The sequence below is a fragment of the Thalassophryne amazonica genome, chromosome 20, assembly GCF_902500255.1.
Source record: "Thalassophryne amazonica chromosome 20, fThaAma1.1, whole genome shotgun sequence".
NCBI classification, from domain to species: Eukaryota; Metazoa; Chordata; class Actinopteri; order Batrachoidiformes; family Batrachoididae; genus Thalassophryne; species Thalassophryne amazonica.
In genome coordinates, this window is record NC_047122.1 from 20,583,862 (window position 1) to 20,611,858 (window position 27,997).

A 27,997-nucleotide genomic window follows, 5' to 3' on the forward strand; every position below is an offset into this window, starting at 1 on the left:
GAGTTTTATTAAAGTACTTGGGACTTAAATATTGATTTGCCTTGTTTTTTGTTTTACAGTGATACACTGTTTTCTGCTGTCCTTGTAGTTGCGTTCTGTTTTTTTTCCTAGTTAGTCCGTCTAAATTTTAGCCCGTTGATGTCAGAATTAGTGTTTGTAAGGACGGACTAACTAGTTTATTTTTGTTTGTTTGGTTTTTATCTGTTTTTATTGTTTTGGTCGCTTCCCTAAACGTGCACTGCCGAGGTAAACTTTTGGTCACCCAGTCATCTGAAGTGCTGTGATGTAATGCGGTTGGTTCGTTTGTGGTTTTGTGGTTGACACTGGTGTGTTTGTAATTGGGTTGTTTACAAAGTGTCCTCAGGGTGGCGCAGTTGAAGCAGGAATATGATCTGTTTATTTTGAGTGCAAATAAATAATATAAACTACGAAGTCTGTCAATAAAGTATAGGTCCTTTTTATTTTTTTCAAAAACTATATGGATTTCATTCATATGTTTTTACGTCAGACATGCTTGAACCCTCGTGCGTATGTGTTTGTTTTTCCACGCCTGTCGGTGACGTCATTCACCTGTGAGCACTCCTTGTGGGAGGAGTCGTCCAGCCCCTCGTCGGAATTCCTTTGTCTGAGAAGTTGCTGAGAGACTGGCGCTTTGTTTGATCAAAATTTTTTCTAAACCTGTGAGACACATCGAAGTGGACACGGTTCGAAAAATTAAGCTGGTTTTCGGTGAAAATTTTAACGGCTGATGAGAGATTTTGAGGTGATACTGTCGCTGTAAGGACTTCCCACGGTGCGAGACGTCGCGCAGCGCTCTCAGGCGCCGTCGTCAACCTGTTTCAAGCTGAAAACCTCCACATTTCAGGCTCTATTGATCCAGGACGTCGTGAGAGAACAGAGAAGTTTCAGAAGAAGTCGGTTTCAGCATTTTATTCGGATATTCCACTGTTAAAGGAGATTTTTTTAATGAAAGACGTGCGGGCGGATTGCAGCGTTGACTCGCAGCCGCCGCGACGCTCCGCCACAGGAAAAACACCTCCGTTTGAAGCCTTAAGGACAAGTTGGAACATGTCCAACTGTTAAACAATTTCTCATATACTCACTCCACTGAAAGCCATCAAAAGCTGCCTGGATTTTACGAATGGTTATCAACACGGAGGTGTTTTTCCTGTGCCGCCGCACCACGCCGGCTGCATCCCGACGCGCGGACCCGTCCGCACGTCTTTCATTAAAAAAATCTCCTTTAACAGTGGAATATCCGGATAAAATGCTGAAACCGACTTCTTCTGAAACTTCTCTGTTCTCTCACGACGTCCTGGATCAATAGAGCCTGAAATGTGGAAGTTTTCAGCTTGAAACAGGCTGATGACGGTGGCTGAGAGCGCTGCACGACGTCTCGCTCCGTGGGAAGTCCTTAAAGCGACAGTATCACCTCAAAATCTCTTATCAGCCATCAAAATTTTCACAGAAAACCAGCTTCGATGTGTCTCAGGTTTAGAAAAAATTTTGATCAAACAAAGCGCCAGTCTCTCAGCAACTTCTCAAAAGAATTCCGACGAGGGGCTGGACGACTCCTCCCACAAGGAGTGCTCACAGGCGAATAACGTCACCGACAGGCGTGGAAAAACTCACGCATGCACACGAGGGTTCAAGCATGTCTGACGTAAAAACATATGAATGAAATCCATATAGTTTTTGAAAAAAATAAAAAGGACCTATACTTTATTGACAGACCTCGTATATTGCTGACTCTGTCTGCGTATCTACAACCTGGTAACACTAATATTTTTCAAGAAGCTATATATATTAGCTAGCAACACTGAACAATGAACATTGATATTTACATTCTGGACTCACATTGTTCCAGCAGGGGCGGTAAATTATCTATATATTAAAAGCGTGAGTGTGTGCATGCTTTTGCTTAGTAAGTTCAATGTAAGTACATAATATAATTGTAAATATGTTAAAAATACATGGATGACACAAGAAAGTGAAAACACTTATTTCCATTGTGGTCCATTAAAAAAAAAAAATCAAATGATGAAATAGAAGTAATTATAATTATAATAATAAAAATAATAGTAAAAATACGAGCGAAGCTCACTCATGGTACAGGGAGTCCTAAACAGGAATGCCAAATTTTGAATCCACAGTAAAACAGGAAATGTTCAAATGTCAAACACTTCCTGGATCAACACTTCCTGGATTGACAGACAAGATCCCATGAAATCTCACAGGAACTCATTGGCAAGCTAAAACTCAAACAGAAGTGCTACATTTTCAGTCACAGTCAAATAGGAAATGTCAAATGTTGAACACTTCCTGGCATGGGTGGAGCTGGAGCGGAGGCCAGGGTTTCACTGGACTCCACTGAAATCTGATTGGACACAGATGATTGATGTCATGGCACCACACATCTGGTTGAAAGACCTGCATTTTCAAATCACAGTCACATTGACTGCTAGGTTCCTCCTGTCCAGTAGTTGGTGCTGTGTACCACAAAAACTTCGAATCCACCTTAGTAGAAGAAGAAAAATGGTTGCCTCAGATTTGAACTGAACACGTCATTTTAACTATGGACTTCTAATGACACCAAACTTATACTGGTGAGTAAACGACCGTATTTTATGCAATAAATTAGGTCCAGGTTGTTAAAATCAGCATTTCTCCTTTAATTTGGGGGGTCTTATATATATATATATATATATATATATATATATATATATATATATGCACGTTTAAGCTAACAGACAGCAGCTGGTTCATGCTCTGTTTGTTTGTTTGTTGTTTTGTTTGTTTTGTTTTTAAGCCAGATAAATTTTTCGAATGGTTTCCAGGTGCCAGTCTCTAACAGCTTCTGAAAAAATTCTGATGGAAAAAAAGTCCTTTTCATTCCGCCATTTCCAGACAATGAAAATCCGACGAGGGGGCGGGACCACTCCTTCCTAAGGCGTGCTCACAGGTGAATGACATCACCGACAGGCGTGGAAAAACTCACACATGCGCACAAGGGTTCAAGCATGTCTGATGTAAAAACATATGAATGAAATCCATATAGTTTTTGGAAAAAATAAAAAGGACCGTTACTTTATGGACAGACCTCATATATATATATTGATATCAGTTTATGTGTGTAGGAATCTATGTGTATATGTGGCAAAGGGTATTATTGGTTGTGGGGAAAAAGGGGTAGGGATAATTAAGCTGATGCTTCACCCTACCCCTTTTCGGACATCTTGGGTACACATTAGGAACTTTTTTGTTGTTGTTTTCACTGATCTATCTTGTATTTGATGATGTATCAAATGTTCGAAATAAACAGTTTCATTCATTCATTCAATGTTATGGAGTTTTGGGGTAAAAATGGCAAGAATGGTGACGAAGGTCAATTTCAATTTGTACAGGGGTCAAAAGCTAAAGAGTTGCTCTAATTTTGGTAAAAAGTGATGCAAATTATTGGTCAATAGGATTAATAAATGGAATAGTTTTAACAGTGCTGAATGCTTGGTCTCCAAAGTAAAGGTCAAACAAGTTCAATGTTCATTAGATTCTATGACATGTGACATATGAGATGAGATATACGAGGGTAGGCTGAAAAGTTCTAAAGCTCCCCATGAAGGAGTAATGCATTAACTGCATTATAGTGAGCCTTAGAACTTTTCAGCCTACCCTTGTATACTTTATTGATCTCACAGTGGAGAAATTATGTTTACACTCCAGTTACCTCAGACAGCAATTAGTCCACAATTATTACTTGTTTACCTTAATAATGGCACACATCAGAATTAAAGACAACACATACATATTTGACATTGTTTATGTGCACTAAGTTTGAAGAAGTCCGTGATCCGAATTGAGGCAAGTGGGTGAAGGCCACACAGCAACCCTGAGATGCAGTGGTGGGCACACTTCTGATAATCCGATAACAGGTAATTATCGAAGATAATGTTTTCATTATAGGATTATCTTTTTAGATAACTTTAAAAACCATTATCGGACAAATTATCTTACGATTAATTTTTGTCCGATAACTTTTAGACCGATAAAGTAAACAAAGCTGAACAGTGACAAGCATTTTTAAAATTTAAAATCAGTTCAGCACCTACCTGTTAAATGTTTTGTAACAGATGGACAGTTATACCCTCTGCTAACAGAAGAAAGCTGCTTCTATGAAAAGCGTCTCTATCCTCTGTAGGCAAAGGAGAAATGGCCAAAAAAAAAAAAAAACTCATTTCCTTTAACACCATACCGATATGCTGGCAATATCACCTAAGTCATACAGAGGCATACATTTTTAACTTATGGTTCAAATTTTAACCAAACTAATTTTGGACAAGTTATTTAAAATTACTTTCATGTCTGAAGTTTTATAAAGTGAAATCCAATAGTAGTCCAATAGATCCCAAATCCAATATAATTTGAGGAATTCACAGTCTGGTGAAGTAGGGACTTGAAGGTTAAAAGCAGAGAACAGAGATAAGGGAGTGTGGAGGAGATGCAACCGCTGTCGTCGGAGTCCCAAGCTGAATATGTTACCCTGTAACATGAACTAAGGATGACACATGATGCAAACTGTTATTTTTTTAAAACCTGATTAACTAACCAATAATTTGCATCATTTTTTTACTGAAATTGGAGCAACTTTAACTTTTGACCCCTGTATAAACTCAGACTGACCTTTGCCACCATTCTTGCAGCTTTTACCTCATAACTCTATAACATTCAGTCACAGATAGTCCAAACTATACCTTTTTGGAATCTTTGTGATCAGACAAATGATCTGGTGTAGTTTTCTATATGACTGTAGCATCTTGTAATTTAGACCCCTGTGTAATTCTTCAATTGACCCCTACCTGGCTGCCTATTGAAAAATGCTTAAAAAGGTGGGGAGTCTGGGGGGGCACGCTAATGCTCCCCTGAAGCATTTACACTGTAAAAAGTGTAACATGCATTTGTTCATTCAAACTAAAAACTGTCATTTAAAAGAAGATAAAAAATATTGATTTGACTGTGAAACTCATTTTCTTTATATTTAGTAACATCAAGTTTGATTTGAACTGAACTAAATATATATCTAATGGACTCAAAACAAATTTTTTTTAGTTCACTCAATTGTTTTTCTTCTTCTTTATGACCTGCAATTAATATTTTTAGTTTGACTCAAATATGAATTGCACATGTGCACTGCACTGGTCTCATTTGCCTTCGGGGACCCGGCCAGACATAGATGCACGTGGGTGGATTTCGCCCAACAATAAACATAAGTAGCAGAGCTGTTGCTGATAATTAAAGTTTGAGTGTTTTTTATTGTCAGAATTGCAAAATAATAGCCATATTTAATTTAGCTGGCAAAGAATTTAGATTTAGTCAATTGAAATATTGTTTACATCAACATAAAATAATCAGGTCATAGGAAGTTAAATAATTTACATTATGTGAAATAAAATAATTTAGATTATGTGAAGTAAAATATATCAGATGTGATATCTGGACATCATTTTTTTTTTTTTAGTTTAAGCAGGGTTATACTTTTTTTTCAGTGTAGCCAAAATAAGGTCTGAAGGACCTAAATGACATGGTGAGATGCCAATGAGCTTCCCTCGTTCATGATGATGATGATGATGATGATAAGACAGTAAATTAACATTAAAAATTACATAATTAACAGGAAATAAAAAGGTTGAGTTATTCCTCTAAAAACTTACGGTCGAAGGTCTAAGGTTCTAAAAACATTGCGGACTCACACGCCATTCCAACTCAGTATAGAAACTTTGCACAATTTATTACCACCCTTGAAACATGCTAGTATTCTTTATTTTTACTTTAATGGCATATTGAATAAAGTTTTTAAGTATTTTTTTAAGCTGTGTTATAAACATATTTTGATAAAGGATGTTGGATAATTCAGTTTATCACGTTTTTCATAGAATAGCAGTAAAGACTTAAGGATTTGTTTTTTGAATAAATAACTTGGACGAACTTTTTCTTCTGATTTTTCTTTTCTTTTTTTTTTTTTTTTTTTTACAAACATACACTAAGCTAAAACTGAATTGACACCGGGGTTCAAATCCGTTTCTGCTGTCACAGACAAAACGTAGGCATTCTCAGGCTTTTAACACTGATCCTACACTACGATACAGCTGCCTTTTGGTGCCTTTCGGTGGATAATCGTACATCCAGGACCATCTGTAATTCATAAATTTTTAATCTTCCATTGAGTTCGTCCTCCTTGTATTTTTGGTGAAACAGCGCACCCTCCTGGTTCGGTTTGCCAGTATGTGCTCGGGACAATATGACGTTTTTGTTGTTCTTTCTTCCCTTTGTTTCTCCAGGTAAGATCACTTCTTTCTACTTTAATGTGACTGTCTTTGAATGTTTATGCAGAACTGAACTTCCTTAACAGCAGATCAACTGTCTCAATTTTTACTTTCATTTTCGAGACTGATTTCATGCAACCAATTCACGGGTGATTCTTTAACTACGGGCACTATTGGCCTTGTAAATGTAATTTCCACCACACCATTGCCTTACAATATAAAGCGCCTTGGGGCAACTGTTTGTTGTGATTTGGCGCTATATACATGTGCTCTGATGTCACTGTTTATCTCCATAGAAACTACCCAAACAATCTTTCATACAAACTGTTTAAAGGGACATTACAGTGTTGTGGTGGAAATTACGGCAATAGTGTGGGACAACTACATTTTGTTTAAAAAAAATCACAACAGTTGTATGACATTGAATACCCCAATTATGTTTTGATTATTTTACTGATATTTTATTCAGAGATATTTTAAAACATTAGAAAAAATGTTTCTTTACCATTCATTTTTATCATTGAAGATCAAAAGTCTGGGTGTGGGACAAGCACAAAACGGCAATATTTGCATATAATGATGCTGAAAAAAGGTGAAAAAGTCATCATAGACTACTAGAACAAATTTCTTAACACACTTTCATTGTAAAGATAACTATAAAAGTGTGAAATTTCCCCTTTTTTTCTGTTTTTCATACAATATGATCAAAGGACATAATAAGTGCCCGTAGTCTAAGAATCACCCTCACACAGTGTTCTTGATCATACCGAAACAAAAACTTCGAATCACAGCTGAAGATCTGCTGAGTTTCTTCAGCTGGCACATTGTCAGTTAACTCCTGCAGGTCAAAACTATTTTGAGGAAAGGTGGATTTTTGAGCAGATTGGTGATACAAGATTGGGAATTCTTTATTTGCACCCATATTTTTGACTGTGCACAGAAAATGTGGCAAAATATAAAATGCACATTTGTACGTTTTGAAATGTATTTGAAGGCACTGAAACCCGTTTGTCCTCCAGTCAGACACTCCCTGAAATATTTTCTCACCATGACATCTGGAATCCCAAACTTCCCAGAGTTTATGGCTGTTGCAATGGTTGAAGATGTTGAGTTGGGATACTGTGACAGCAGCATCAAGAGGGCTGTGCCCAGACAGAACTGGGTGAAAGCATTCATAAAGGATAATCCACAGCATCTGGAGTGGAACACCGAGGAGTGTCATCAATCTCAGTACTTCCTCAGAGACCGTCTGGACAGATTGATGCAGAGTTTCAACCAGTGTTAAGGTATGTTCATCTGTCCTGGTTTGTAACTGCAGTGAAGTTAGTTGGATATTCGACAGACATTCGCTCTGGCTTTCCCTCTTCTTTGCTGCGGGTAAACATCCTCTTCGCTCCAGTTAAACCTCTTCTTTGCTCCAGCAACAGAGCGACTCTGAGCAAACCACTCCAACATTTCAAGTGCGCCCGTATTGTAGACGTTACAGTAAACAAGCCTACATAGTAGACGGCTACGTCGAGTACCAACTTCCTGTTTTCAAAATAAAAAGGTGGGATATTAAAACCAGGGATACTGTTTAAAGCTATTGAGAAGCTGTTGAGCGAAAATACTAATATGTACATATAAAAAAAAAATAAAAATATGAACACATTCAAAATGTAAAAACAAGAGGTGTATCTCATGCAGCCAGTGGAGCCCAATGATTTCACACTGATTTTGAGTCAATTGATCACATGACCTGGAAGCTATTGAGCTAAAATGTTAATATTTACATACAAAAATTAATAAAAATGTGAATAGATTTAAAATATAAAAACAAGAGGTGTATCTCATGCAGTGTGTGGAGCACAATTTTTCCACACTAATTTTGAGTCAACTGATCATGTGACCTGGAAGCTATTGAGCTAAAATGCTAATATTTACATATGAAATTAATTAAAAATATGAACAGATTTAAAATGTAAAAACAAGATGTGTCTCTCATGCAGCCAGTGGAGCACAATGATTCCACACTGATTTTGAGTCAATTGATCACATGACCTGGAAGCTATTGTGCTAAAATGCAAATATTTGCATATAAAAATTAATTAAAAATATGAACAGATTCAAAATGTAAAAACAAGAGGTGTATCTCAAGCAGCCAGTGGAGCACAATGATTCCATATGGATTTTGAGTCATTAGATCACATGACCTAGAAGCTATTGAGCTAAAATGCTAATATTTACATATCAAAATTAATAAAAAATATGAATAGATTATCTTATGCAGCCAGTGGAGCACAGTGATTCCACACTGATTTTGAGTCAACTGATCACATGACCTGGAAGCTATTGCGCTAAAATGCTAATATTTACATATAAAAATTAATTAAAAATATGAACAGATTTTTCTTAAAAAGGCAATATTTCATTTAAAACCCAATAAGGCACCGGGGCCCGAATCAAAGTGGTACAAGGAAATAAAAGACTACTTGATCCCTATAATGAATGCCACATACAGCTATGTGATAAAAACAGGTATACCCTCCCCCACCCCAATGAAAAAAAGCAATGATCTTAGTGATACCAAAAGAGAGTAAAGCTAAATTAGAGTGGGGAAGCTATAGACTGAACCAAGATTACAAAATTTTTCTCATATTTTGTCAAAAAGAATGGAAAATAACAGACGATAAGCCTTGACCAGACAGGATTCATCAAGCAAGCGCAGACACAAGACAATAGTCGCCGAACATCCTTAGTTCCCAAATGCTTATTGAGTGTTGTTAGAAGGAAAGGTGATGTAACAGTGGTAAACATACCACTGTCCCAGCTTATTTGAAACGTGTGTTGCAGGCATACATTTCATAATGAGCAAATATTTGCACAAAACCAATAAAGTTTATCAGTTTGAACATTAAATATCTTGTCTTTGTGGTGTATTCAATTGAATATAGGTTGAAGAGGATTTGCAAATCATTGTATTCTGTTTTTATTTACATTTTACACAATGTCCCAACTTCATTAGAATTGGGGTTGTAAGTTGCCCATTCCATGGGCACTAACACACCCCCATACCATCACAGATGTGTAAGTTGCCCATGCCATGGGCATTAATACACCCCCATACCATCACAGATGCTGGCTTTTGAACTTTGCGCTGGTAACAATCTGGATGGTCTTTTTCCTCTTTTGTCTAGAGGACACGGCGTCCATGATTTCCAAAAACAATTTGAAATGTGGACTCATCAGACCACAGCACACTTTTCCACTTTGTGTCTGTCCATTTCAAATGAGCTCGGGCCGAGAGAAGCGGCAGCGTTTTTGGATGTTGTTGATGTATGGCTTTCGCTTTGCATGGTAGAGTTTTAACTTGCACTTGTAGACGTAGTGACGAACTGTGTTAACTGACAATGGTTTTCTGAAGTGTTCCTGAGCCCACGTGGTAAGATCCTTTACACAATGATGTCGGTTTTTAATGCAGTGCTGCCTGAGAGTTTGAAGGTCACGGGCATTCAGTTTTTGGTTTTCGGCCTTGCCGTTTACGTGTAGTAAGTTCTCCAGATTCTCTGAATCTTCTAATTATAATATGCATATGTTGCGGACATGAATGAATGAAGCTCATCAGCATCTCACCATGTCATTTAGGTCCTTCAGACTTTATTTTGAGTAAATGCTTCAAGGGAGCATTGGCATGGCAAAAACCTTTCTGCTTCGCTCATATTATGGACTGTAGATGATGGAATCCCTAAATTTCTTGCAACTGAATGTTAAGAAACATTGTTCTAAACTGTTGGACTATTTTTTTTCATGCAGTTGTTCACAAAGTGGTGATCATCACCCCATCTTTGCTTGTGAACGGCTGAGCCTTTTGGGGCTGCTCCATTTATACCCAATCATGACACTCACCTGTTTCCAATTAACCTGTTCTCCTGTGGAATGTTCCAAACAGGTGTTCTTTGTGCATTCATCAACTTTCCCAGTCTTTTGTTGCCTCTGTCCCAGCTTTTGAGATGTGTTGCAGGCATCCATTTCAAAATGAGCAAATAATCAGTTTGAACATTAAATATTTTGTCTTTGTGGTGTGTTCAACTGAATATAGGTTGAAGAGGATTTGCAAATCATTGTATTCTGTTTTTATTTACATTTCACACAACGTCTCAACTTCATTGGAATTGGGGCTGTAGCTCAATAGTTTCCAGGTCATGTGATCAATTCACTCAAAATCAATGTGGAATCATTGTGCTCCACTGGCTGCATGAGATACACCTGTTGTTTTTACATTTTAAATCTATTCATATTTTTAATTAATTTTTATATGTAAAGATTAGCATTTTAGCTCAATAGCTTCCAGGTCATGTGATCAATTCACTCAAAATCAGTGTGGAATCATTGTGCTCCACTGGCTGCATGAGATACACCTATTGTTTTTACATTTTAAATCTATTCATATTTTTAATTAATTTTTATATGTAAATATTAGCATTTTAGCTCAATAGTTTCCAGGTCATGTGATCAATTCACTCAAAATCAGTGTGGAATCATTGTGCTCCACTGGCTACATGAGATACACCTATTGTTTTTACATTTTAAATCTGTTCATATTTTTAAATAATTTTTAGACGTAAATATTAGCATTTTAGCTCAATAGCTTCCAAATCATGTGATCAATTGACTCAAAATCCATGTGGAATCATTGGGTTCCACTGGCTGCATGAGATACACCTCTTGTTTTTACATTTTAAATCTGTTCATATTTTAAAATAATTTTTATATGTAAATATTAGCATTTTCGCTCAACAGCTCCTCAATAGCTTTAAACAGTATCTCTGGTTTGAATGTCCCACCTTTTTTATTTTGAAAACACAAAGTTGGTAATCGACGTAGCGTCTACTATCTCAGCTTGTTTACTGTAACGTTTGCAATACGGGCGCACTTGAAATGTTGGAGTGGCTTGCTCAGAGTCGCTGTCGCCGGACACAGGTCTTGCGAAGTACTATTAAGGTAGTAAAAAAGTGCAGAAGAAAAGATATGTGCCAAATTAAAGTTCATTGTCTGAGGATCAAAAAAATGTAAAACATTACATTTTTTGATGAGGGATTCTCAAGAAATTGTATTTTGAAAATTATGCTTATTTTCACCTAAATAACGTGATTTTGAGGTCTTTGCAAAAGCGCAGTATTGCAAATTTTGGAATCAAAGAGCATTTAAAGCATGAAAAGTATGATTTTAGGGCTGTGATCAGCTCTTTCAAAAGCAATTGGTTCTTTTTTTGTGAAGGTGAGATAAATAGTGACTTTAGCTGAACTCAACATGCCTCCAGCAAAAACTCATGATGTCAATAGATCTTTTGTTTGCCTTGTCTGCTTTAAGAAAGGCTCATCCATGACTGCTATCATTGGCATTGTTCTTGACAGAGTACAAAAATATTTCATGGAAGATTTTGATCCAAGTGATCAAAAGTTGCCAAATGGCATCTGTACCCACTGCAGAAACATCCTCTTGGATATAGACAAGGGAAAGCCTGCTGTTCTGGATGATCCAGTTGATTTTTCAACTTTGAACTTTCCAGTCCTGACAAGAACGTTTGGAGGAGTCACTGAACTTAAAGATTTGCAGGGTTGTCCATGCAGTATTTGCATGATTGCTAGAGCGAATCCTGGTCAAGAAGGCCATAAATTTGGTGGCAAAACCAAGCAAGGGCCTTTTCTTGTTGGAAGGCCACCTTTGCCAGGTCCTAAAAGGTTAGCCACACCTAAACCAGTCAAAATCTGCAAACGCTGTAGGCAGGTGATTGGCAAAGGAATCCAACCTCCACAACCTTGTGGTATTTCTGATAGGAGGGAGAATCTGCAAGCTGTCATGCTTCAAGATCCAAGAGGTGCAGAAATGGCTGCTTCTGCTCTCATTAGGCAAAAAATAGATGCTGCGCCTAAAGACTCTTCCTCCATTAAGCTTGCCACAAGTGGCTTGCCAACAAATATCCCCATACCTGGTCCGTCCCGAGCCAGAAAATCCCTTTTTCAGGATGAAAGTGTTCCAGCTTCAGAGCTCCAGCGTTTGATGACTTTGAACAGTATGTCACAGAAGCAAACTGAGCAAACTGCGAAGATGATTTGATCTTGGAAAGGGCGAGATTTCTTTGAACCTGGAGCTATGGACATGCTCAGAGCAGCAGACAAGTCCCTAGAGCAGTATTTCACTTTGGAGACATGTGAAATGGATTCCTCATTAAAGGAGGAGAGGGCTGGAGGCAGAAAGGTCAATAGACCTTATTGGTCTTATTGCCCATCTCTGCCAAATTAGAGGTTACCATCCCCTGACCAGATGGCGGAGGGTCATTCCTCAAGGTTTGTCTCAACCTTGAGAGACAAGACGATGAGTTGTCCAGCCCAGCTAGCCAAAAGAGCAAGTGGTCCTATGCAGCAGGAGCTTGCTCTGAAAAGTTTAAAGACTCAGATTGACCAGATTCTTCATGAGGCAGGAGCTTTAAGTGTTGGAGCACCAGTCCTGGATGCCTTTGTATCCTTCAACATGGTCAGAAAAGCTTGCTTTGGGATGACATTCAGTGCAGATTTCCAGGTTCATGTCAAGAGGTTTGCTGAGGCCTTCTTGGAACTTGGCTTGAGTGTCACACCAAAGGTTCATGCAGTCCTTGTGCATGTCCCACAATTCCTCAAATGCCAAAAGTCTAGAGGACTAGGATACTGGTCAGAGCAGGCTTCTGAGACAGTGCATTCAGACTTTGATAGTCTCTGGGTTGGAAGCAGCTACAAAAGAGCCATGAGTAAGAAGGACTATGCTAGTCAACTGCACAAGTGTGCTGTGACCTACAACTCATGACACCAGTGAGTTCTGTAGCCTATATGTGTCAGAATTTTCTTGTCTTTCTACGATTTTTCATTAGCTGTTAGATGTTTGTTCTTGTTTCTTTTCATATTTCAGAATTAATACCATACATGAAATATATAAAAAAAAAAATACCTGTCTGTGATTGGTACCTTGATGTGGTAGATAGGCTTAAGGAGGTATGTAACTCCTCTGAACTAAATCCAGTCAAAAACGAGAATATTTACACTAAGTTGTCCTTGAAACATCCACTTTCATGTCTTAAATGCTATTTTGGTCCAACATTTACAATACTGTGCCTTTGTGAAAACCTCAAAACTGCATTATTTGGATGAAAATAAGCATACTTTTCAAAATGCAATTTCTTGAGAATCCCTCATCAAAAAAAATTTTTTTTTTTTTTTTACATTTTTTTAATTTTTAATTTAATTTGGTACTAATCTTTTTTCTGCACTTTTTTACTACCTTAACAGTACTTCGCAAGACCTGTGCGGAGCAAAAAAGAGCGAATGTCTGTCGAATATCCAACGTAAAACTAATTTCACTGCGGTTACTGATGAAATGTTTTTATCCATTGTTGGCATTGAGGCAGAAGGGTGGATGTACAAATAAACTCTTGTCAGTATGTCTGTGCATCATGCACACCTTTTGTACTAATGACAATTTTAACAAATTTGTCAGATTTTCACCAACTTTCAACATAACATCCCAAACAGTTCTAGCATTACTCAACTTTTTTTTTTTTTTTTTTTTTTTGCTTTTCCATTAGGGATGGTACCTGGTGCTTTTTTGTTGTTGTTGTTGTTTTGTTTTCTGCTCAGGCGAGGTTCCAAGCGAACTGAGCCCATTCACCCTATTGAGATATCCCATAATCCCTTGCGTGCCAGAGAGTCGCTGCAGTCTAAACATGAAGAAACCACATGACAACAATTGCAAATGAACATTATACTACCAAAATGTAATTTTTTATGCTTTTCATCATGTTAATAAGAGAGTGCATGCATGAGACCCTGAACATGTGCTAAAACAAATATTCCAAATATTCTGTGTCTGCTACATTTAACCTTCGCGGAACTTCATAAGCGTAAACCGAATTTCAGACATCTTATATATATTACTCTGGAACAAACAGTGTTGTAAAGGACAATAAGTAGGGCATTAAAGAGCAAACTTCACTTTCCCCCAGAACAACATGAATAGGAAGCAATCGCAGCTCACAGCAATTCCCATTGAAAATAACGGAGCAACAACCTGGGCTTCTGGCATGTTTACATAAAACAAACACAATAACAATGTCAAAAAATCACACTGTATGATTTTTAAATTATTAATTAGAATTTTATTGCATGAAATAAGTATTTGATCACCTACCAATCTGCAAGAACTGTGTCTCTCACAGACCTGTTAGTTTGTCTTTAGGAAGCCCTCATATTCTGCACTCTTTACCTGTATTATTTGCACCTGTTTGAACTTATTACCTGTATAAAAGACACCTGTCCACACACTCAATCAATCACACTCCAACCTGTCCACCATGGTCAAGACCAAAGAGCTGTCTAAGGATGTTGGGGACAAAATTGTAGACCTGCACAAGGCTGGGATGGGCTACAGGACAACAGGCAAGCTTGGTGAGAAGGCAACAGCTGCTGGCGCAATTATAAGAAAGTGGAAAAAACACAAGATGACTGTCAGTCATCCTCGCCCTGGGGTAATGATGATTCTGAGAAAGCCCAGAACTACTCGGGAGGACCTGGTCAATGACCTGAAGAGAGCTGGGACCACAGTCACAAAGATTACATTAGTAACACACTACTCCATCATGGTTTAAAGTCCTGCAGGTGCCCCTGCTCAAGCCAGCACATGTCCAGGCCCATTTGGAGTTTGCCAGTGACCATCTGGATGGTCGAAAGGAGACATGGGAGAAGTTCATGTGGTCAGATGAGACCAAACTAGAGCTTTTTGGTATCAACCCCACTCGCCGTGTTTGGAGGATGAGAACAACCCCAAGAACGTCGTCCCAACCGTGAAGCATGGGGCGGGTGTTCTGCAAAGAGAACAGGACGACTGCACCCTCGAACACCGTGGTGGACACCGGTGGTCAGGGAAGCCGTTCGTCCTTCCAGGATATGTTATCTCGGAGGACGCCGGAGGGCATTTGCAAGGTACTGACAGGCATGAAGGATGGCAGCCTCTGTTATGGGGGAGGCAAAGCAGCGGGTGTGGGAGGAGTTCGGAGCAACCATGGAGAAGGACTTTTAATCGGCACCAAGGTGCCTCTGGCGGACTGTGACGCACCTTAAGAGGAGAAAACAGGGAATCATTTAAGCTGTTTACATCAAAGATGGGACTCTGTTGACCTCAACTGAGGATGTAATCTGCTGCTGGAAGGAACACTTTGAGGAACTCCTGCATCAGACCAGAGCACCAGCTATAGTAGGGGCAGAGCTGGAAGCTGATGAGGACTATCATCAATTTCCCAAAACTCCACAGTGGCAAGGTCCCGGGGGTTGATGAGATCCATCCAGAAATGCTGAAGGCTTTGGGTGTGGAGGGACTGTCTTGGATGAGACGTCTCTTCAACATTGTGTTGAGGTCTGGGACAGTGCATAAAGAGTGGCAAACTGGGGTGGTGGTCCCCATATTTAAAGAAGGGACCAGAGAGTGTGTGCCAACTACAGGGGCATCACACTATTACTGGTAAAGTCTACTCCAGGGTGCTGGAAAGGAGGGTTCGGCTGATAGTCAAACCTCTGATTGAAGAGGAACAATGCGTTAAAGCTGAACTGACATTTTGTGCATGAACAATTGTAAATGCACAAACTGCCACATTTGAGATTTAGCAATGACCTTTATCAAAGCAAGTTACTTTGGTATGAAAAGTATTGCCATCGAACCCAGTTACTGTTCTCAAAAACAAGTCTTTATTTACAGACCAAGTCACTGATGTCAAAACAAAACAGAGCAAAGCACGACTAAGGCGTTATGGGCGGGGGCGGACATACGGGAACTTGACTACATCTGAGTCATTTGTAACCTAGCGACCTGAAAGACTGATGAAAACACGCAGGCTTTCTCTGCTGTGTACAGATGTAGGCAAGTTCATTTTCCTACAAATATGCCAAGAAGTTCTAATGCTGCATTTACACATAGGTAGGACACATTATGAGTGTCATATTTGCGTCATTCTTGGCACATTCCTGACATTCTTAACGTGACTTAACGCATCTGAATAGGTTTCTTAAAGCGTCCCTGTCACACCATGACGTTTTTACATATTCTTGAAGAATTAAAAAAAGCTTTTTCCACATGTTGTCTTTGTTTTTTTTTTTTACCATAAAATTACATTGAACAAGGATTTAGATGTTTCATTACCCATTTCCCGCCTCCGAGTTGACCTACTTTATCGCTGCGATGGATATGACGTCATGCGAGTAAATGTGTCGTAGCGATGCTCTCTTTACCAATATGGCAGACATGGACAGCGAAGGCATAGTGAGCAATTATAGCGAAGACTTAAGTGACATATCGATTGTTTTTGAAGAAGATGAGGAAGTTTCTGATGAACGAAGCGACGGTGAAAATAATGAGGGGCTCCAGCCAAATATGTTCGAGCCGTACGCGACAGAAGACAAGGATGAAGCGCAGCTGTCAGGTGATGACAACAACAACGAAGGTGCTGTGAAAGAGGATATAAGCTGCTTACAAAACACCAGTGATGGGCACAGATAACCAAAAAATTAACTTTGATAACAGATAATCAGATAACTGAAAAGGTATCTTCGATAAAGATAAAACAATAAACCACAAAAAAATGTATCGGAAGTTACAGATAACCGATAACACATAAATTCCGATATTACCTCTGACACATCTACAACTAGTAGTAAAACAAATTTAATAGCTTATAATAATATTAAAAACAACAACAGACCCCAACAATGAGACCACACTTTTCTTTCAACATTGGCCCCTGCTGGAAGCTCTTATTTACTACAGAGCTCCCAGCACAGAGGCACTCCGAGAGCAGCCATAAAGCTAGCTCTTTATCAATTACGACACTCCGGTCAGGCGCAGGTCTTGAAAAATAGTCATGCTGACTTATGGTTTTGATTATAAATAACATTAATACCGATAGAATAACTCCATTAATGTCAATTATGTCATTTGTACAAAGTTAAAATACAACATATATCTTTTAATGTTGAATAATGCACTAATTCTGAGGTTTTGTAACAAACAGACAGATCGCAAAGGATTCTGGGTAAAAGTGCCTTTGCTAAACACTGGCTGAGTCTCTCTTTTTTGCAGCTTACTACTGTCTCTGAAAAAACAAACATGGTGCCGAAAGAACTGCACAAATGAAGCGGATTTCATTACAAATTATGCTGTTTCTCCTTTGTTTGCAGAGGATTGAGATGCTTTTTATACAAGTGGCTCTCTTCTGTTTGCAAAGGTTATAGCTGTGTGTCTGTTACAAAACTTTTAACAGGTCAGTGCTAAACTAATTTGAAAAATTCTTGTTGCTTTTCAGCTTTGTTTATTTTGTTTATCAGTTTAAAAGTTATCGGACAAAGATTAATCGGAAGATAATTGGTCCGATAATGGTTTTTAAAGTTATCTAAAAAGATAATCCGATAAAGAAAACATTATCTTCGATAATTATCTGTTATCGGATTATCGGAAGTGTGCCCACCACTGCAAAACACAGAATGGTTTGTTCACTCACTACCTTTTCTTATAAATTATCATTTATTCCTGGCAGTTCCATTTGCATTTTGATCACTTTGGACCTGGACTGTGGTGTGTTTGTGTATGAAAAAATTATTTCAGCAGCACAGCGTGCTTAAATTCAGGAGTTTGTTCTAAAATCACTGAAAATAAAGTTTCTGTACATTCTGTATACAAGGTCTTTTAGAAAAGTATCCAACCTTATTTTTTCAAAAACCTGATGGATTTGAATCACGTGTGCTTGCATGAGCCAACCTTGAACCTTCGTGCGCATGCATGATTTTTTTCCACGCTTGTAAGCAGCCCTTGTGTGCGGATGGGTGTTGTCTCTCGTCAGAAAATGGCGGAACGACTGGAGCAGCGTGACTGCATCAAATTTTGCCAGAAACTGGGCGACAGCCAGGTGGAAACCATTCGGATGATTCAGATGGCTTTCGGTGACGATCCTCTGGGCATCACACAGATTAAGGAGCGGTACAACCGGTTTAAATATGTCTGCACAACGGTGGAGAGCGCGCCGCGCTCCGGGCGGCCATCAACATGCTGAAATGACCAGATCATTTCCAAAGTGAACGCTATGGTGATGTGGGGCCGTCGTGTGACTATCCGAGAAATTGCGGAAGAGGTGGACATCAACACTTTTTTGGTACATTCTACTGTAACAGAAGATTTGGCCATGAAAAGGAGCGGCGGCGAAATTCATGGCAATGGCTTCGGCATGAGGCTGACGGTGCAGCAAAAGCGCCTTTGTGTTGAAGCCTCACATGACATGTTATGGCATGTCCACCTTGTCCACAATTTCTCGGATAGTCACACAACTGAAAAGCCACAGAAAGCCGTCTGAATCATCCGAATGGTGGAAGAGGTGGGCATGAGTCCAGCATGTCCTGTGAGAATTCAACACGGTGGCGCTTTTGCTCCATCAGGAGCGGAACGAATTTCGCCGCCGCTCCTTTTCATGGCCAAATCTTCTGTTACAGTGGAATGTGCCAAAAAAGTGCTGATGTCCACCTCTTCCGCAATTTCTTGGACAGTCACACGACGGTCCCACATCACCACAGCGTTCACTTTGGAAATGATCTGGTCATTTCAGCGTGTTGATGGCCTCCAGGAGTGCAGCGCGCTCTCCACCATTGTGCAGACATCTTTAAACCGGTTGTACCTGTTATGTGTCGGACGCAGCTCGGAGAACCGACCAGCGTTTGAAGGACCCAGTATGAAATAAGCAGAGCACGGTTCAAAGGCTAACTGAATTTAATACATAACAGTGATAATATAATAACAAAAGGTGCGGCCTGGCGTGGTGCGCTCCCAGCAGCGCTAACGGTCCGGAGCCAGAAGCTGTTTCGGACCCAAGGACCCCGCCGACACCCCCCAGGTAGCCGCAACAACCGAGTCTGTGAAAGAAGGAACCATTATGTGAGTCCACACTCTACACACAGAACACTTAAAGGTGTACAAACAGCAAACACTTCCTGGCTTGATTACTGATCAGCTTCCCAACCTGCAGGCATGGAACAATCAGTTCACAAAACTCCACTGCAGTGAAAGCTGATACATGACTAACATACAGCTCAATATAATAAAGGTGTGAGGGACACCACATTTACTGACTGTATAACTGTTAGTCACAAAATCTAACGTACCTCAGGAAGTGTGCTGACGAGCGTGAAACCTCACCCCCTCCTCTTTCACAGACCGTGCATCAAACCTGGACGTTCTCAGCATCCGCTGTTGATGAGATGGCTCCCGAGACGACGATCTCACCCGTCTGGTCACAAGGTCGAGTCTCTGGCAAATACACACTGTGCACTCCAGTCTTAAATGCCAACATGTTCCAATCCATCCAGATGGACCACAGCTGTGAGTCCTGACGAGTCGCAGGTGATCAGGGTGAGGTCCTGACAGCCTCAGCAACACAGCCACTCAGTCCCAAACGCACGCCACCTGGGAGGAAAACCAAAAGACAGAAACAAACCGGCAGCCCGGCCCCCCCAGCCATATAACAGTACCGCTCCTTAATCTGTGTGATGCCCAGAGGATCGGCACCGTCTGAATAATCCGAATGGTTTCCACCTGGCTGTCGCCCAGTTTCTGGAAAAATTTCATGCAGTCACACTGCTCCAGTCGTTCCACCATTTTCCTTGGAATGAAAATCTGACACAAAGGCTGCTTACAAGCAAATGACGCAACCGACGGGCGTGAAAAAAAGTCACGCATGCGCACGTAGGTTCAAGGTTGGCTCATGTAAGCACACGTGATTCAAATCCATCAGGTTTTTGAAAAAAAAAATAAGGTCGGATACTTTTCTAACAGACCATGTATATTTAATCATTTATAAGTCAGTTTCTTGTGATTGCTAATTCTTCACATTTTATTCAAAGCAAATGATTGCAAATCTTTATCTGAAAAGCTGGAGACCCAAATGGGACGGGGGAAAAAGATTTCTAAATAAAAGAAAATTTTACTTCTATATCTGTTGTCAAATTTTATCAGGCATAATATTGTAGAAAAAAGTTTATGCTAAATGGAGACTTTTCTGTCTACAATACACATACAGAATGTCTTTAATCAAATTGTATCAAATCTAATCTACTTTGAATGAACACAAGTCAGAACAAAAAACAGGCTTTTCAGTTTACATGCATATGTATATTTCTGTTTTGTTTTCAGGTGCTCATGTGAACACAGTCAGCAAATAGTCTGATCCTCTTCTGTATTTGTTTTGACAAATGTTGGCTGTACAAATGTGGGACTGAGTTTGAATAAATGTAATAGCACAGTAATAGCACATTTATCCTGAAACGCTCTCAAAAACATTGATCATATCCACATTGATTTCTATTGATGTCTGGTTGTTAATCCATAACCAAGATGGCGGCTCTCTGGCAACTCTGACCAGTGAATGAGCGGATCAGCCCGGTCTTCCATCTAGTGAGTAAATAGAAATCGATAGTGCAGCCCTCTGGGAACTACATGGCAAACACCTGTTGCATTCCAAAACAGCATATTTGTAAAAAATAAAATCTCTCAGCAGTCCAAGCTGGATGTCTTGTGTCTTCAACAGATCTATAAATGTTTGAATGTAATTCTTCAGTAAGGCAAAGTGTGAAGTCCATGTCTGAATAATAGAACCCGACCGATATGGATTTTTTGAGGCTGATGCCGATAACGATATTTGGATGAAAAAAATGCAGATAATCGATAAATCGCCTGATTTGCCGATAGCCGATAAATCAGCCGATATATTTTTTTTAAATGAATAAAATGTTCTTTTTTGGACCCTTAACAAAAAAGGTATGAGCTAAAAGCTGAAGCTTTGTCCTCATATTGATTAACTTTCTAACAGAGAAGAATTTTCAAGTTAAAAAAATGCAATCAAGAATTAAACCTTTGTGAAATTAGCAAATACATATCCTTAAAAAGAGTTGTGAAATACATCTGATCTTGTACCTTCTGTTGTTGCAACTTAGATATAGGTTCAGGATAAGGATATAGATCTTTATAAACTTACTTGTACGCTTTTGTCAGCCAATCAGTGCAGTGTGACGGCAAACTACGGGGGCCGGTGATGAAGACATTTAAGCAGGAGTGTAAGCAGCTCTCACTTGAATGGAGTCAGAGCTCCATCTACTGGACAAACGGTGCAAGGGCATTTTACATTGCCAACACAAATATTATTTCAGTAACTGTTCTGTTTGAGAAATTATCGGCGTTCTATCGGCAAAATTTCGGCCAATAGTGAGTACTTTGAAAAGGGCTTGTATCGGCCGATAATATTGGCCGGACGTTTTATTGGTCGGGCTCTAGTGAATAATGTCCATTTGTACTGTTGTGGCATCAAAATAATGAGTTGTTGATCCTGGAAAATAAAAGTACTTCACACTTTAATTTTTTGTGCTGTTGGGATTCTTTGGGAGTGGGGTCGAAGTAAATTTCATGATTAAATTTCAATCACTCAAATGCCTGCTGCTCCGTGATGGACAGACGGGACGAGGTTCTGATGTGTTTGTTTGTGATAGACTTCAACTGAACCAGGAACCACAGTGGGTCAGTTTAGGATCAGACCCTACTTCACTTCCTGTTTCTTCCAGGGGTCCACATTCTCCAGTGGTGAATGGAATGATGAGACTGGAGAGGTCAAAGGTTTTCAACAGTACATCTATGATGGAGAAGACTTCATTGTAATGGACATGAACACACTGACCTGGATCGCTAGGGTGCCACAGGCTGTCCCCACCAAACTGAGATGGGACGCTGACAAAGACAGACTGCAAGCCATTAAGATTTTCAGTACGTATTTATGTCCTGAAAATCTGAAGATGTATCTAAAGTATGGAAAGAGCTATCTGCAGAGAACAGGTATGATCATATGACCTCATTTCATTCCTCAATCAGTATAAAATGATTTAAGATTAAACTTAAAACTTTCCTTTTTGCTAAAGCTTATAGTTAGGGCTGGATCAGGTGACCCTGAACTATCCCTTAGTTATGCTGCTATAGACTTAGACTGCTTCCCATGATGCACTGAGTGTTTCTTTTTATTCACCTCTTTTTGCTCTGTATGCACCACTCTGTATTTAATCATTGGTGATTGATCTCTGCTCCCCTCCACAGCATGGTTTTTTCCTGATTCTCTCCCCTCAGCCCCAACCAGTCCCAGCAGAAGACTGCCCCTCCCTGAGCCCGGTTCTGCTGGAGGTTTCTTCCTGTTAAAAGGGAGTTTTTCCTTCCCACTGTCGCCAAGTGCTTGCTCATAGGGGGTCGTTTTGACCGTTGGGGTTTTCTGTAGTTATTGTATGGCTTTTGCCTTACAATATAAAGCGCCTTGGGGCAGCTGTTTGTTGTGATTTGGCACTATATAAATAAAATTGATTTGATTTGAATTTGATAAAATAATGCTACATTCAGAACCCTTGGATATTCAGAGAGTCCATTGCCAAGCTTGGGGAAAAATGCCTTGAACACTATGTCGGGCCAGAATATCCATTTGGAAACTTGTGAGGAAATTGAGCAACCCGAGGTCCCTTAGTTAACCTAACAGCCATGGTGGCCCCCTTTGTGACTGGTCAGATATCAATGTTACGAATGTTGAAAATGCATCTTTGAATTAATTTTTAGACCAAAAGACAACGTTAGCCTAGCTGTACTGTGGTATCAGCTAAGTATTCAATGACTCAAATTATCGAGATAATCTCATGAACGGCGGGTTGTTTTTTTGTTTTGTTTTTTTTTGTTTTGTTTTTTTCAGAATTAGGGTTTTTATGTCTGTTCTTTACAAATGTCCCAAGGGTTCTGAATGCAGTATAAACCCTCTAACACAGACTTCACAAAACACATGAAATCTCAGTTTCTCAGACAGTCAGCCTTGCTTACCGATCTGACTGGCAAGCTCCAGGACAAACCCATCATCAACATGACCAGGTCCATGATCTTTAAAAGCAAGTTACACCTGCTATCAAGCAGGTTGCAACAGTTTGATCTGCAGAACTTTTCACACATGGACACAGAACTTAAGCATCAGGACAAAGACTGGGCGGAGCTTGAGAGTGCACATTATGATGATCAAGTGCAGAGCATCTGGTCAGAATTGACACTTGCTTTACTGACTTTGCATCTATTGAGCCTGTTGTCAGTTTTCTCTGTTTTCCATTATAAAAAACTCAGACAGATCACAAAGGATTTTGGGTAAAATGTGCCTCTTCTGCTAAACACTGGTTGAGTCATTCATTATGTAAGCCAACACGTTAATGTGACGTGTGTCATGTGTTGGTATTTACAGATAAATGTGCTTTTGTAAAATATTCCATTTTTTATTTGTAAAAACAGGCATTTTTACGGAGCCGTGGAAGTGTCATCGCAAAATGTTTTGCATGTGGAGAGAATGTGCGCTCATTTTATTATATTGTGCGCACGTTTTATTATATTGTAAAACTTGCACTCACCATCCTGCGAGATCTCAGTAACATTGAGAACTGCATTGAGACTCTCTGATCACGCTGTACTAACCACTGCACACAGACAACACCATTAACATTGCAACATAAAACTATTTTTATATTGTGCCTAAAACTCTTGTGAATATATTCTCTGGGTTTTTAGACATTGTTATTGCATTTATTTTATGTAAACATGCGAGAATCACAGGCTGTCTCTCCGTTATTTTCAATGGGAGCTGCTGTGAGCTACGTTCGCTTCCTGATCATGTCGTTCTGGGAGAAAGTGAAGTTTGCTCTTTAGCGTCTTGATTATTGTTCTTTACAACACTGTTTGTCCTCTTTGTTCCAGACTAATATATATAATATGTCTCAAATTCGGTTTGCGTTTATTAAATTCCACGCAGATTAAACGTAGCAGACACGGATTATTTGTTATAATTGTTTTAGCAAGTTTTCAGGGTATCATGCATGCAGTTTCTTAGTAACGTGACGAAAAGCATAAAAAGATTACATTTTTTTGTAGTATAATATTTATTTACAACTGTCAGAGTTGATTCTCTATATGTTTAACTGCAGCGACTCTCTGGCATGCAAGGGATTATGGGATACATCAATGGGGTGAATGAACACTACTGACCAGTAGATGGCAGTAGAGACCTTGAAAACTTGCCAAAACAAAATTCCAGATAATCCGTGTCTGTTACATTTAAGATGTGTGGAATTTAATAAACGCAGACACAATAACAACATCTATAAACCCAGAGAATATATTCACAAGAGTTTTAGGCACGAGAGTTTAATGCTGTTGTCTGTAGAGCCTGATCAGAGTGTCTGAAATGCATTTCTCATGTCGTGAACGTACTGAGATTACCCTATCCTACCCATAATGCACTGCTGGGCACAGCATATATCCACACTAAAACCTTAAAAATTAGCGCATTAATTTAAAACTAAAACATATATCTGATATTTTCACTTTATAAAGCTGCAGACATGACATTAATTTAAATAACTTGTCCGACATTAGTTTGGTTAAAAGTTGAACCATAAGTTAAAAATGTATGCCTCTAGATGACTTGGGTGATATTGCACGTATCAGTATGGGGTTAAAAGAAATGAGTTTTTTCTTTTTTGGGACCAGTTCTCCTTTAGAGCGATTTCTTCTTAAAGCAGCTCTTCTCTGTTTTTCAGAGGGTAGAATTACACATCAGCTACAAAATATTTAACAGGTAGGTGCTCAACTGATTTTAAGTTTTATAAATATTTGTAGCTGTTCAGCTTTATTTATCACGTTATCGGTCTAAAAATTATTGGACAAAAATTTATCGCAAGATAATTAGTCCGATAATGGTTTTTAAAGTTATCTAAAAAGATAATCTGATAATGAAAACATTATTTTTGATAATTATCAGATTATCAGAACTGTGCCCACCACTGGATATCTGGGCATAAATAAAATCTGTACATGACCACTGGATCTTAAATCTCTGGGACAGGTTTATCCAGGAGTCGGCAAGACCTTATTTAGTACATTGCTTTGGTGATGTCCTCATGTATTGTAATAAATATTCCAGAGAAAGGCAAGAACGTCTCTCAGAATTTAGAAGAATAGGCCTGAAAGAAGTTTTTGTTGGAAGTATTTTAGACACAGGATCAGCAGGTTAGGTGAATTGCAAACTTTATAATTGTCCATGTCTCAAAAGAAATCTTTATCTCAATGGGACTAACCTGGTTAAATAAAGATTAAATTAAAGTGGAAGGGGGAAGTGTCTGTTTTTTTTTAAATACTTGAAAGACACCAGACTTGAGAGGATTTCATACTGTTGTGATGGGCTGATGCAGAAGGTGGCAGCAATGCAAAAATAAGGATGTTGGTTGCCATTAAGCACCACAGAAGACGAGAGCGTGTTTGTACTGCAGGAGTGCTTTTGAGGACGGCACGCATTTCTACATTCACAAAATGCCTCAAGAAACCACAAAAAATGCATAAAAGTACTTAATTCACTCATATTTGTTGACCATCTGGGTAAATTGTCAGACTTAGACCCATTGATTGTGCAGCTAATCTCGTCTCAGAGGAGCATGCGTGAGATAAAAAAAACAAAATTGTTTTCGTCATGGTGAGTGGTCGGAGCTATCTCCGACAACCAGCTAACTCTGGCGTAATGTGAACCGATAAGGGAATCGTTAAGCAAAAAGGCTATTGATGTCGGTGGATCGAATCATTTCTTATTCTTAACAGGAACCAGTTTTCAATACCCATCCCTAATATAACTAATCAGTCTAATGTAAACTGAGAAGTACCCCAACCTCAGGCAAACTGTACAGAATTTGACTGCACTTTTTGAATCAGCATATTTATGTAAGTCGGCCTTTTTACATATGAAAATCAAGTCAAATTACAGATCTATCAGGACTGATGACTACCTTGCGGCCTGCTTATGACTGGCACTCAGCTTCTACTGTCCGAACTAGGAGAGACTAGCTGCCTCAGTGTCAGAAATCCAACTACGGTACTGAACAACTTTTCTAACTTGAATTAGGCATTGTATTATTTGGGTTTGTTGTTATGGGATAGTCCTAGGCCTACCTATGCTTATTCTTTGCACCATGCTCATTTACTTCAATGATGTGTTATTATTGTTAAAAATTTATCTTTGTGCCAGAAAATTGTGTTAGTTTATTATTTTGTGGCAACACTACGGCATTCAGTATGGTTTGGTAACTCTTAATACACTTTCAGCTTTAAAAGTAGATCTTGGTTCAAAAAAGGTTGGACACCCCAAAAAAATGCAATTGGCACAATGACACAATCAAATATTTTGTGCCCGATTCTAACTGGGATTTGTATTTGATGAAAATTCCTTTTGATTGCATAAAGAGCTCATGGTGCTTTGTCTTTCAGTACATTCACTGTCGGGTCAAATCTTTCCAATGCACTGAGCTTTAGGTTACAATTTTGGTTTCGGTCAGATTAACTGTGAGGACCCAGTTCTGACAGTAGTTCCCAAGCAGATCCAGGTGCTGCTTTAGTCTTGGTTCTGTGGGTGACAGCAGAAGGTCATCTGCATAGAGCAGGAAGTTAGCATCAGTATTGTTGAGGGTGAGTTCTTTTGTCATAAAGTTTGACGGCACATTTATTTTCTCAAGAAACAGATTCGATGATTTGATATACTGCACACACACACCCCCCCCCCCCCCACACACACACACCACTTTGTAGTAACTTATAAAAAAAAGCCAAACTGAATCAGACACTTTCCTAAAATCAACAAAACAAGGGGGAAAAAATACTTTTGTGGTGAACATACTGATTAACTAGGTTGTGCAGGATGTAAAAATGATCATGGGTGCGATGTTTTGATACCTCTCTCTCTCTCCAGACCTCTCCTCAGTGTTTCTCCTCCAGAAGTCTCCGTCCTCTCCAGTCTGCTGTCACGCAACAGGTTTCTATTCTGATAAAGCCAAAATATTCTGGAGAAAAGAAGAACAACAGCTTTTTGAGGACGTGGATCACGGAGAGCTGCTCCCCAACCACGACGGAACCTTCCAGATGAGTGTGGACCTGAACCTTTCATCAGTCAAGCCTGAAGACTGGCAGAAGTACGAGTGTGTGTTTCAGCTGGCTGGTGTCAAAGACGACATCACCAAACTGGACAAATATGCCATCTGGACAAACCACGGTGAGACAGAAAGCCAGAGGAGGACAATCCACTTTGAAGTCCTGCTCACAGTCCTGCACATTGTCAGTTCTGTGTAGATGGATCTTTGTGTCTCATTGTGTGATTATTGTTGTTTTCTTGGAGATTTTTTCTGCATTTTTCAGTCTCACTTCATTTGCTTGAGAGTCAAACTGCTAAGTGCATATTTATAGTCACTCAGTTCAAAGTCAGAGATGATCCTGTTTGATCTGGAACACTTATTTTGGTGGACACCAGGAAACCCGTTCCTCAATAACTGGACATGTTTGTCTAAAAATGGATGGAGGGAACATGTTGATTCTGTGCATGTTTGAATTGTTGCTGTTTTTTGGACAGAGACGCCCAGTGACGTCCTCGTCCCCATCATTGTTGCAGTGGCTGTTCTTGCACTTGTTCTGGCTGCAATCGTTGGACTCATAGTTTACAAGAAGAAGAAAGGTGAGAGAATAAAACAGAAAGACCTTCACCGTCATGATTGACCTCTGGC

The 27,997-nt window shown here is 39.3% G+C and overlaps 1 protein-coding gene across 1 annotated transcript; it reads left to right on the forward strand.

Annotated features, from left to right (window-relative positions):
- Nucleotides 1–6,289: 6,289 nt before the first annotated feature.
- Nucleotides 6,290–27,989, forward strand: LOC117501459 (patr class I histocompatibility antigen, A-2 alpha chain-like). The gene is given in 7 exon segments (XM_034160361.1): nucleotides 6,290–6,332; nucleotides 7,337–7,599; nucleotides 12,600–13,080; nucleotides 21,965–21,983; nucleotides 21,985–22,232; nucleotides 27,193–27,492; nucleotides 27,847–27,989. Coding segments are annotated over 7 exon segments (1,494 nt in total). The 5' UTR covers nucleotides 6,290–6,292.
- Nucleotides 27,990–27,997: the final 8 nt, after the last annotated feature.